Source organism: Symphalangus syndactylus, chromosome 1 (genome assembly GCF_028878055.3).
Source record: "Symphalangus syndactylus isolate Jambi chromosome 1, NHGRI_mSymSyn1-v2.1_pri, whole genome shotgun sequence".
NCBI classification, from domain to species: Eukaryota; Metazoa; Chordata; class Mammalia; order Primates; family Hylobatidae; genus Symphalangus; species Symphalangus syndactylus.
The window spans coordinates 133,580,364-133,593,311 of record NC_072423.2 but is presented as its reverse complement, the minus strand read 5'-3'; the positions used below and the strand labels follow the sequence as shown (position 1 = coordinate 133,593,311).

General features: G+C 35.1%; 1 protein-coding gene across 16 annotated transcripts in view; it reads right to left on the bottom strand.

The window, feature by feature from the left end:
* SLC4A7 (solute carrier family 4 member 7) overlaps nucleotides 1-12,948 on the bottom strand; it is a 110,892-nt gene that overhangs the window by 74,511 nt on the left and 23,433 nt on the right. For 13 of the 16 annotated variants that reach the window (XM_055285169.2, XM_055285159.2, XM_055285189.2 and 10 more), the window contains exons 2-3: nucleotides 4,285-4,366; nucleotides 574-720 (exon numbers count right to left, since the gene is read on the bottom strand). In XM_055285169.2, the coding sequence (XP_055141144.1) occupies nucleotides 574-720; nucleotides 4,285-4,366 (229 nt within the window). Of the gene's footprint in view, nucleotides 1-573; nucleotides 721-4,284; nucleotides 4,367-8,526; nucleotides 8,656-12,948 lie in introns of those variants that run through there. The other 3 variants (XM_055285120.2, XM_055285208.2, XM_063636964.1) reach the window with 2 other exon arrangements.

Below are 12,948 nucleotides of genomic sequence, written 5' to 3'. Positions count from 1 at the left end.
AAATTAGCCAGGCTTGGTGGCGTGTGCCTTTAATCTCAGCTACTTGGGAGGCTGAGGCACAAGAATCGCTTGAACCCTGGAGGCAGACGTTGCAGTGAGCCGAGATCATACCACTGCACTCCAGCCCAGCCGGGGTGACAGAGCAAGACCCCATCTCAAAAAAAAAAAAAAAAAGAAGAAGAAGAAGGAAACAAAACTTTAATGACTTCCATGACAGCCTTAGCATTCCCAATGTCTATCCACTGCATATTTAAGTAATTAAAAATTTAGTAAAGAAAATGAAACACTACTAAATTTGAGCCTAAGTGACTAGGCATAACTTTTACAATTTCGAGGATGGGATACAATGAAGAAAACAAAGCCCTTTATTTTTTCACTTATACGAAAGAGATCTTGACCTATGAAGATTTTTCTTATAAAAAAATTCTTACTTCAATTGGTATTCCCCAATGTATACAATGTGACTATATTACTGCAGACATACAATTTTTAAAAGAAATATTCAATTAAAAGAAAATACTTTCCAGGAAAATAGGAACTTTAAACTGTTAAAGAAGAACTGTTTTCTCTTACCGTAAGAAGGAGATTCCCGTCCATCTTCTTTATCTGATTCTTTATCTTTTCTTCTCCGGTGGTGATGTTTGTGTCCGCGATGCCTATGACGCCGACGACTCTCTTTACTAAACGGGACGTGAACACCAATATATACAGCTCTATGACCTATTAAAAGGTTCGGAAACATGTTTCTAGCTTTCCAAAAGAGAAAAAAGTGATATACACAAAAGTACTCCAAAATCTACTCTGATAAAGAATATAAGTTCACGTAATTCACAATGTTAGTCTCCAGTTACTTCTCTTATTTTACAAAGCACTACACAGAATATTGTGCCCAGGGCTAATATCACTGACAGATCATTACACTAAATCTACAAATCACTTATGTAAGTATTTGCACATCTAAAAAGATATCTTTTGTTTTGTTTTGTTTTTGTATTTTTAGTAGAGATGACCATGTTAGTCAGGCTGGTCTTGAACTCCTGACCTCATGATCCGCCCACCTCGGCCTCCCAAAGTGCTGGGATTACAAGGATGAGCCACCGCGCCCAGCCTAAAAAGATATCTTAAGAAAGAAGAGCTTAGCCCACCTGAAATCATACTATGTAGACATATATTTATTCCATCTACATTTATGGCCAACCATAGTTAGTAGAGGTCCTTAAGAGATACATTTTAATAACAATTAAATACTTTGTAATAAATATAATGTATAAATATTTACGAATATTTACTAATTTTTTAGAGTTTTGAAAAAAAATCAATAGAGACCAAAATAAAAATAAAGTCCAAATTACTGAGAGCTACATTAAATATAAATAATCCAAATAAAGGTTAGAAACTGTCAGATTAAATAAAAAAGCAGTAAGTAAAGCTATTGTATGCTTTTAAACTAGAAAAAGCTACTGCTGATATTGCATTATCCCAACTTTGCAGTATAAATAACAAAATAGTTATGAAAGGCAGTCTGCTTTTGCTCACTAGATGAACTGAATAGGGAAAGCTACAGAGCTAGGAGCACTATGTCAAGTATCAAATGAGTGTTGAGTGAAGAAGGATGTGAATGAAGTACAAGGTCAACTAATCTCCAACTATGTACACAATTTAAAAAGTTAATAGGCTGAAATACAAATGATTAATGACATTCCTTTCCTAAAAATTCCATAACATGCTCAGAAAATAAGTACCTCAAGAAACTTAGGACTGCCATCTTTACATGTGATTTGAAAGTACAGTTGATCCTCATTATTCATGGGATTCCATATTTGCAAAGTTGCTGACTCACTAACATTTACTTGTAACCACAAAATCAATACTTATCGAGATTTCATGCCATTTTTCGGACAGGCAGAGAGCAGCATAAAATTTGAGTTGCCTGACACTCATGTCCCCAGGTAAGGCTGAAAAATGTGATACTCTGACATCTTATTTCAGCTGCCAATATATTAATCTCATAAATAATCACCTTTTAAATTAAAAGAGGGACAACTTAACAAAACATTCTGAACTAAAATTATTTGTTTAAACTTCTCCCAGTACTCAGCCTAGCACATGGTAAGTACTCAATAAATGTCTATGGAATTAAATCTCAACTACTAGAAAACAAAAATTCCAAATGTAAAAGCTAATTATACAGGGTTTCTTTTTGGAATTATAGATATGTTTCGAGAATTAGACAGTGGTATTGGTTGCATAATATAGTGAATACATTTAAAAAAGTGTATAATTTAAAATAGTTAATTTTATGTTATGTGAATCTCATTTAAAAAGCAATAAATAAATATAACAAAACCTCAATTTTATTTTAATGAAACTATTTCCTTCAAAACATAAAGAAAAGTGGAAATTAAAGGGTCAAATTCCCATCACTGCACTGGGAACTACAAAGTTGTTCCTCCAATTAGTACTAATGGGTCTTGGCACAGAAGCCCCAATGCACCAAGGTAAAAATAAACGCTATGAGTATGCAGTTTAGAAAGAAAGGGATAGATAAAATAAATAAAAACACACTATAATCCAAAGATTGGTAGATTAAGGCTTATTGTGTTTTCTTCTTTTACTATTGCTTCTAGTGTCCTCTGTTTTAATTATTTTCTTTTTCTTTCCTTTTTCTTCTGCCCTTACTTTATTCTATCAAAAGCCTATTTACTCAAACTCTCTTAATCTCTCCCTCAAACTTGATACCAAACTTGCAGATGTGTACAAAGTACGCAGAGCTTAGGGCCTGTGGTAACCAAAGGAAGCGAAGGAACATCCAGGTTATGTATAGGTGAGGGTTGACATTAAACATTAAATGTATGACTGTACATCTGAATTAGTAAAATTACTGCTAAAAATTTTAACCTCCCTAGCTCCTATAATTCACAGGATCTAACCATAAGCTTCTAGATAACTGAGGTTCTTTTTGGAAACCCTAACAAGCCTAGGCTCTTAAAGCCAATTTTTAGAGTTAAAAAAAAAAAAAAAAAAAACTTTGAGTTTAAAAAACAAAATCTTACAATATAAATGAAAACATTTACAACATAAATGAAACTTTGTTTCTCTGTACATCTCTTTATTAAAATAAACAATAACTCAATATAGTACTAGCTCTCACAGAAGAGTTTAACTTAAGGATGTAGTTCCTATAAACATCCCCCAAAAATGTCTATCAAAATATTTGCCATAAACACCACTTTAACCACATGGTCATGGTTAACATCATCAATAATAAGTCATGTTGATATCATATTGTCCACAGATATGATGCACTGAAAAGGGAACGTTACTTCTGTGGTATGCTTCCCAAATAACCATAACCTCCACCTATTCATGCCATAACATCAGACTAAACCCAAACTGAGAAACACTGTACAAAATATCTAACGACTACTCTTCAAAAGCGTTAAGGTCATGAAAAACAAAAAAAGAATGAGAAACTGGTATAGATTAGGAGACTGAGGAGACCTGCAACTAAATGTACTGTTACAGATCCTGAACTGGATCAACTGAATCCTAGAACAGAAAAAGGCCATTAGTGGAAAAACTAGTGAAGCCTAAATAAAATCTGTGGTTTAACAGTAAACTAGTAATTAGTCAGATTCTAATTAAATTTGTAATTAATCAATGTTAATTTCTTCATTTACACAAACGTATGATGGCTGCGCAAAATGTTAACATTAGGAGAAACTGGGTGAAGTGTATGGAGGAACTATGTGCTGTCTTTGCAGCTATTCTGTAAACCTAAAATTATTTTCAAAAGAAAAGAAACCATTTGCCAGGACTTCTTCCTGTCTAAGGAAGAAAGATGGACAAATAACTCAGTTGCTCTACAGCTCTAGAGAGAGGTTATTGCAACATTTTAAAAGGCTAACGTAACACCTATAAAATGAATGTTGAGATGACAACTAATGATAACTGTGGTTTATTAGTCTGGCACTCTAGTGTACTCATAATGCAAATTACTCAGCCTGCTAGAAATGAAAAAAATAAAAGAGTTAACTAATTTTGTGCCTGTGTCCTTTCACTTTTCCAAGTTAAGGTAATTAATGGTAACCATCACTAAATTTTGAGAAGCATTCTGAACTCTACCTTTTGCCAATACTTTCAAACGGCACTCTTCTAAATGTATGCTTTACAACAATAACAAAAAAACTCAACAAATACTAGGTAAAATTTAAAAGGATACTTACAAACGTTAATTAGTAAATTATCCTACTAAGCAAAATAAGTTATTTTAAACCAACTTACTTTCTAGTTCTTCTTTTTCAAACTTGGTGTTCACAGTTGAGCTAGTTTTGCCAAGATCCACAACAGCTTCTTCATCAGGACCCTAAAAACAAATTATTCTCATTGACTCATGAGATCACAATCTATTGAGGACCTATTAAATGCATCCTTCGAAATGGCAACAAAATATAAAACAGATTGCTTTCTCTCAAAAACTGAACTCATTACAGCTAACTGCAATCTTTTAAAATTATGTTTATAGGTTTTTTAAATCCACAGAAGACCATTCAAAAATCCCATAGTAAGAAGTGAAATGGCAAAGATTTTTAAATGGTTTTCCATGCAAATTACTAAATAACTGGTAATATATTAATTTCATCCTCAAAAGACAGACCTTCCAGGGTCAGAGATTAAAGAAAATGTGATGTGAGAGGAATCCTTAGATGTCAACATGGAATGCTTTCTTTCTTCATCTTTGCTCTTAAGTCTCCTAAATAACAGGAAACAGTTACACTGGATTGAATTATGGTCAAACATAAAATTGTCAAAAATAAGAAGACTCAACATGCAGTACCACTTCAACTGATTAATCAAGAGCTAACAAAAGTTAAAAGAACTTTTTCTTTTCCCCCAAAGTAAAATTCATGCCAAAATTTAACCTCTAGGGAAATTCTAGCTTCAGTTGTTAAAATCCCACCTTCATAATTTTGTTCTCTTTTCAGTTCAACAAAAAGACTAAACATATTTATTAGAAAATGTTGTATAGGCTATTTTTAAAAGGATAAAATTTTAGCTTTAACTTCCCTTCTCAACTTGTAATAACTTTCAAAAGGACATTCTAATCATCATTAACCACTTTTATTAACTTATTATACACAAGATTCTATGCCACTGCTAGACAGAGAAGAACAAATACCCTTCCCTCAAAAAGGCTTTGAAGCCGGGCACGGTTGCTCACGCCTGTAATTGGATCACTTTGGGAGGCCAAGGTGGGCAGATGACCTGAGGTCGGAGTTCGAGACCAGCCTGACCAACATGGAGAAACCCCGTCTCCACTAAAAATACAAAATTAGCCAGGTATGGTGGTGGGCGCCTATAATCCCAGCTACTCAGGAGGCTGAGGCAGGAGAATCGCTTGAACCCGGGAGGCAGAGGTATTGGTGAGCCAAGATGGTGCCGTTGCACTCCAGCCTGGGCAACAAGAGCAAAACTCCGTCTAAAAATGTATACAAAGTAAACTGAGATACAATTGTTGCTGCTATGGAAACCTTCGGTGTCCAAATTCTCAGTAAGTAAACTCAGGAACTGAACTGATTTGATTAAATTTTCAAATAAATTCCTTGCTATCCAAACTACCACTATTTGTTACCCAAAACTCAGAACAGGACACAGTATATTAAGAAAAGGCAGATCTTTTGATACCCAAATTTACTTTCTAAAGGCTAGATATCCAAACTGTAAATCAAATACATTTGGATATCAGGAGATACATGTATATGACTCTGAATGATTGGTGTTCAATTTAATATAGGTAACAGAGATATTAAATGACTTGGCTATAGTTCCATACTTAAAGGAGTGGGAGCAGGCCATGTAGACCATGAGACAATTTCATACAATGGACTAACAAGATGGGCTGGGTGTGGTGGTTCACACCTGAAATCCCAGTACTCTGGGAGGCTGGGGTAGGAGTATCACTTGAGCCAGGAGTTTGAGACCAGCCTGGACAACATAGCAAGACCCCCATCTCCATTTATTTAATAAAATTTTTAATTAAAAAGAAACTTAAGGCTAGGCATGGTGGCTCACATCTGTAATCCCAACACTTTGGGAGGCCGAGGTTGGTGGATTACCTGAGGTCAGGAGTTCGACACCAGCCTGGCCAACGTGGCAAAACCCCATCTCTACTAAAGATGAAAAAATAAGCTGGGCATGGTGGTGGGCGCCTGTAATCCCAGCTACTCAGGAGGCTGAGGCAGGGGAATCGCTTGAACCCAGGAGGCAGAGGTTGCAGTGAGCCGAGATCACGTCACTTTACCCCAGCCTGGGAGACAAAGCGAGACTCCATCTCAAGAAAGAAAAAAAAAATTTTTTAATAAAAAACAAGACACAAATTAATCAAGCCGCCTTACAGCATTCACTTCCTCAGTAACAAGGAAAAGCCAAAGTAGGAAACCAAACCAAACCCCAAAAGTGCAAGAATGAATAATAATTTCCATCCATCAACCAAGTAATATTCTAAAATCTTGAGCTACATATTCCAATGACTTCATGTCATTTAGTCTCTGAACATGCACAGATACAAAAGATAAGCTCTCCTAAGTAAAAGGCACAGAAGTTGTATCCTGAGAGGTAGCATACTGCCTATTCTAAAAGGGATTAACTGCTCCCATTCCAAACTTTCATTTAGGTCGTGCAATTGCCAGGATATGAAGCAAAACAATTAACTCTCACCTTCAAATAACAACAAAAAGGACTCAAAAAACAGCTTAAGTTATATAATCTCACAATACTTATAAATATATTATTTACTATACTTATTTAAAATACACATACCCTTTGACCTCTAAATATCTATCATAGATAAATGCTCCCACATGTACCAAACATGACATGTTAAAAAAAAAAAAAAAAAAAAGAGCACATCCTCTCATGGTCTACACAGGCTGCTCCCCCTATATACTGTCTGTGAAGTCTTGGGCAAGAGAAAGTTCAACTTCTCTGAACTTTCATTTCCATTGAGGCATTGTTCCCAATATTTAAAAAAATGAAACAAAAATGTGTGTCAATAGTAAGGAGACGATCTCATACCAAGGAGTGCTAGGAAACAGTTTGAGAAACCAGACCCAAAAAATGGAAGTAGATCTACGTGTCCTGGTAAGAAAAGGTCTCAAAGATAGTTGTTTAGTGCAAAAGCACATTGTAGTGAATAAGATCAAGTTTATGTTAAAAATATTTACAAGAGTAAACCAAAATTTTATTTCCATAGACATGTTTTCATATGTATTTATTTGTATTAAGTAAAAAGCAGGGGAAAAGGCTTGATGGGATACACACCAAATTCTTAACTGCTCCTTTCTGGAAAGGGAACTGGGTTTGAATGGAAGTCAAGTTAGAGTATTAATTTATTGTTACTGTTTCAGTTTTCAATGAGAGTGTTTTCATGTGTAACTTGCATAACTAAATTTTTTTTTTTTTTTGAAGACAGTCTCATTCTGTCACCCAGGCTGGAGTGCAGCCTTTGGGAGGCCAAAGAAGGCAGATAACTTGAGGTCATGAGTTCAAGACCAGCCTAGCCAACATGGTGAAACCCTGTCTCTACTAAAAATACAAAAATTAGCTGAGTGCAGTGGAGCATGCCTTTAATTCCAGTTACTTGGCTTGAACCCAGGAAGTGGAGGTTGCCGTGAGCGCATAGAGCACCACTGCACTCTAGCCTGGGCGACAGAACGAGACCTTGTCTCAAAAAAAAAAAAAGAAAAACAAAAAAAAACCTAGTTCATAAATTTAAAAACCCAGCATCAACGAATTACAAAATCAAAATTCAATTCAACGTGCAAATCCCAGCAAAATCAAATCTAGTTTTGTTAGAAACAGATTTATGCCTTCATAAGATATTTTAATAATTCCTCTCATAGTTATTTATCTTGCCTGAAAAAGCAAAATCCACAATTTATATTTTTGTTGGTCAAATTATCAAAAATGACACTTAACATGCCAAAAGCAAAGTATTAGAAAAAAAGGATGTTAAAAGATTCCTTTAAAATATAGTGTCTAATATCCTTTCAACACCCTAAGGTTTACAAAAATCCATTAAAACAGCCATTAGAGATCCCTGTCACAAACTAATTTTTCCATTATATAAGACATATGGCTATAGCCTAAAGTAATGCCTCCCATAAATTATGATGAACCATATGGAGCAATTTCATAGTTATTGAACACTTTAGGTTCAAAACACACTTAACCATTAAGATAAAGTGATTTCCTTCCTAATATCTTAACCAAATAATTTTTAAAGACTCGTTCAAGTAATATTAACTATCCAAAGAGTTAGTTCTATAGAAGAATAAAGATGCTACAATTATTTTTAACTTTACACAAGGAATTACTCTTCAACAGATGACTTCCACAGCCAAGGACACAAAGGATGATACTATTCTAAGCCAGTGCTAATAAGCCTGACATTTCTTCAAGCGTCACTATTAAACTCGATTCAAATTTGTTTGTAAATAAAAGACAAGATCATAATTAGGTACATACAGGTAACTTCTTCTCTAGACGAAATCTTTCCATAGTAATATAGAAATGCCTTGTTTCTGATGATGTAATGCAGTAAGTCCCTTGAAGATTCCAGGGACAGTGAGCACATATCTGATTTAGGTCACTGTGCTTTGCAGAGATGAATTCTTCTAAGTTACTTTTATGGTACAGCCAATCACTGTGTTCTAAGTTACCTAATCTTCCAAGCTAATAACTACAACTTACACAGGGTCACAGCATAACAGATTTGGAAAGTAATATACACATTTAGTTATAGGTAAAAATACCAAGAGGAATGCAGCAATCCATTTTCAACTAAAACCTTTCTGCAATGTTAGTACAAAGAGTGCATACTCTAAGAATATATGTGGATGGATGTTTGAGAGTATGGTTTATAATTATCATTGTAACCAAAAAACAAAGTATTAATATGGACAATAGCTAGAAAAAAAAAAAAGACTAGCACCCCTCTAACTACTGGACTTGGGATTCTCTACATTCTTAAAAATTCCTGAAAACCTCAAAGGACCTTGGTTTATATAAGTTACCACATCAGGATTAAAACAGAAAACTTCAAAGTACTTATTCAGAATTATTTACACAATAATAAAGCCATTACACGTTAATATACATAACATTGTAATGAAAATAACTTTTCAAAAACAAGACAAAACTTAGAGGAATACCTCTGTTTTTCATTTTTACAAATCTCTTCAATTATCTAACTTAATAGAAGACAACTGGATTCTCATATCTACTTCTGCAGTCAATCTGATGTGATCTGCCCTTGGTTAAAGTACATTTAAAAATCCAGATTCACACACATATTCTGCTGGAAAGGGGAGGCATATTTCAATATTCTCTTCAGGTAGTTATGGACATTCCTCTTTGATATTTCATCAAGCTCAACAAGTATATTGTTTCTTAATAGTTGCAATGTAGAATCTGAAACCATTCCAAATGAACATTTTATACATTGTTACATCAAAACCCATTTGTCTACTATGCACTTTGAATGGATCTCCCACATTTTTGGAATGTATGTGTTCACAGGGTATTAGAGCTTTTCCAAATGTCACATTTCATTAAACAATATCAAAAATTTTTTTAAATCACACTTAATAATATCACCAATAATCTCATAAGTCCAAGTATTGAGAAATTGTCAAAGTCAGGTTAGCAGATGCAAGTTTTCCAAAATTCTAAGTTTTGCCTGAAAGCTTGCATTATTATCATGGGTAACAAATACTATCGGTTGTTTTTCTTGAAGTGACAAGTTTGCTCCATTCATTTTTAACAAAATACCTGTCAAATGCCCAAGTATGATTAACCAAGTCTGTCAGTTTTTCTTTCAGGTAAAAATGGTGTTCCATGAAAATAACAGCTAGTTGAGTTCACAATTCAGGCAATTAACCAGTGATTTTTCTCCAAACAATCATTCTATTTGGATACGCAGCAGAAATGTTTTTTTTTTTTTTTTTTTTTTTTGAGGCAGAGTCTCGCTCTGCTGCCCAGGCTGGAGTGCAGTGGCGCAATCTCGGCTCACTGCAAGCTCCGCCTCCCAGGTTCACGCCATTCTCCTGCCTCAGCCTCTCCGAGTAGCTGGGACTACAGGCGCCCGCCACCACGCCCGGCTGATTTTTTTTTTATATTTTTAGTAGAGACAGGGTTTCACCTTGGTCTCGATCTCCTGACCTCGTGATCCGCCCGCCTCGGCCTCCCAAAGTGCTGGGATTACAAGCGTGAGCCACCGCGCCCGGCCCAGAAATGTTTTTACAAATGCCTATTTTGTCATTCAGAATATTAAAGCAATACACAAAGGCAAAAATTTAACAAGATAACTGGTTTTTACTGCTGCATCAAAGTGCTCTTTGTGTATACAGATTTGTTTCTTGGTACCCTCAATTCTATAAGGTAGCAAAATAGATGATATTTAATATTTTCTATAAAAATATCTATATCCCACAGCTAAAGTCTTACTACCCAGCTCATCCTGGAGAATTCACTGATGACGTGCACTAAATAAGTAACAAAATAAGAAATAAATCTTTCACAACTTTACGTAGGGAGACTGACTGTAGGTAACAGGTGATAGACATGTCATACACTTCAAATACAACTAAGGCTTCTAAACTTCTCCAAGAATAGAAATCCCAATAACATGAACAGCTAGATAACATATATAATTAATTACATATTTGAAATCTTCACCCTTGTTATGCATGATATATACTTGGCAAATAAACATAAATCTGAAGAATCAAATACAAGAATAAGACATATGTCAGTCAATGATTGTTTTAAATTCTCAATACATTAAGCCCCAAAGAACATCTGCAAACAATCAGGTTAAAAACCAATTTCTGGCTGGGCAAGGTGGCTCGTTCCTGTAATCCTAGGACTCTGGGAGGCCAAAGTGGGTGGATCACCTGAGGTCAGGTTCAAGACCAGCCTGGCCAACGTGGTGAAACCCCCGCCTCTACTAAATACACAAAAATTAGCCAGGCATGGTGGTGCCCGCCTGTAATCCCAGCTACTCTGGAGGCTGAGGAAAGAGAATTGCTGGAACCCGGGAGGCGGAGGCTGCAGTGAGCTGAGATCATGCCACTGCACTGTATTCCAGCCCGGACAACAGAGTGAGATTCCATCTAAAAAAAAAAAAAAAAAAAAAATTCCAAAATGACCTCTTGAAACATACTTCCTATGGAAAATCTTGGCCCTCCCCATCAGTACTTAAGAGCTTAACCTCCTGGTCAAGCACATGTCCTCTCCTCCCCCACTGGATTATAAAAACCATAAGCATAGGGATTTGAGTGGGAGGAAGGGAAGGTGAAGCAACCCCAGAGGGAAAAGAAGAAACTAGGTGCACGTAGACTTTTTAATTTCCCAAATACAAAACAAAATATTATACACCAAAATACATAAGACACACTTCTCCAACATCTCCCATTGTAACACTATCATGGACACTACCAAACCAATATTCCAATAAAATTTTAAAAATCAAAGTTTATAGATGAAATGCTGAAGTTAGTTTTAGTTTAATACATTATTTGATAAAATAAAAATATAAAGTAACTCAACAAATAAACTTTAACCAATACGCTTTCATTTGGCTGATTCTTTAAAGATTTATTTTCAGTATAATTTTATTTAATAGCAGGCACACACAAACATCTCATTTGATCCCTTTGTCTCTGCACTCCATTTTCAGCCTTCTAATATTTTTATGCAAATGGAAATATATATATTCTTACAAAAAAGATAGCATTCATTACACACTTACTGTTTTATATATAACTTGCTTTTTTCACTTAAACTACATTTTTAAGTAATTTATCAATCTGTAAATGGTAGAAAAATCCAAGGTTACAGAAGTGTCCCCAAATAAGCAAGTATTCCTCCCATTCCCACTTCCACTCATGAGATATAACTACTTTCTGTTGTGTCTTGTAACTTTCTAGTTGCTAGAGTTGCTGTTATAACGTTAAATACTTTACGTCTTGGTTTATCAATTTTAGACAGTATCTGTTCCACAAAAAGAAAAGAATTTTCTCTAACACACCCATATCCTTTCATTTACAATCTCTCTTCCACATCTCAGTGTTTTATTTATATACATACACGTGTATATATATATATATGTATATGTATATATGTATATGTATATATATGTATATATGTATATATACACGTGTATATATATGTGTGTGTATATATATGTGTATATATATGTATATATGCACGTGTATATATATGTGTGTGTGTGTGTGTATATATATATATATATATATACACACACACACACACATATATAATTTTTTTTTTCTTTTGAGACAGGGTCTTGCTCTATCGCCCAGGCTGGGTGCAGCGGCAATCTTGGCTCACTGCAACCTCTGCCTCCCAAGTTCAAGCAATTCTCATGTCTCAGCCTCCCTAGCAGCTGGAATTATAGGCGTCTGCTACCACGCCTGGCTAATTTTTATATTTTAAGTAGAGACCAGGTTTCTCCATGTTGGCTAGGCTGGTCCCAAACTTCTGGCCCCAAAAGATAACCACTCGCCTGGGCCTCCCAAAGTGCTGGGATTATAGGTGTGAGCCACTGCACCTGGCCTATATATTTTTGTATCAAGATGAATAACATTTACATTCCATTCAATATTTATAATAAAGCCTTCTAAGCTGTGTCCTCTGGTTAATTCTAAAACTGAAAACTCATATTAAAAAGCATTTGAAGTACTAGAATTAAATAGTGTATTGTCTGTGCAGAACCAATAATTAAAATTGGACCATCTGAATCAATGTCACCAAATCCCTACTGCTCACAAGAGACTATTTCAAACATTAAAGTAGATCCCTCTATTAACTTATTATCAAGGGTGTTTTCCCCTGATTTGTCTCAGTGATGTTCAGCTCATGTTA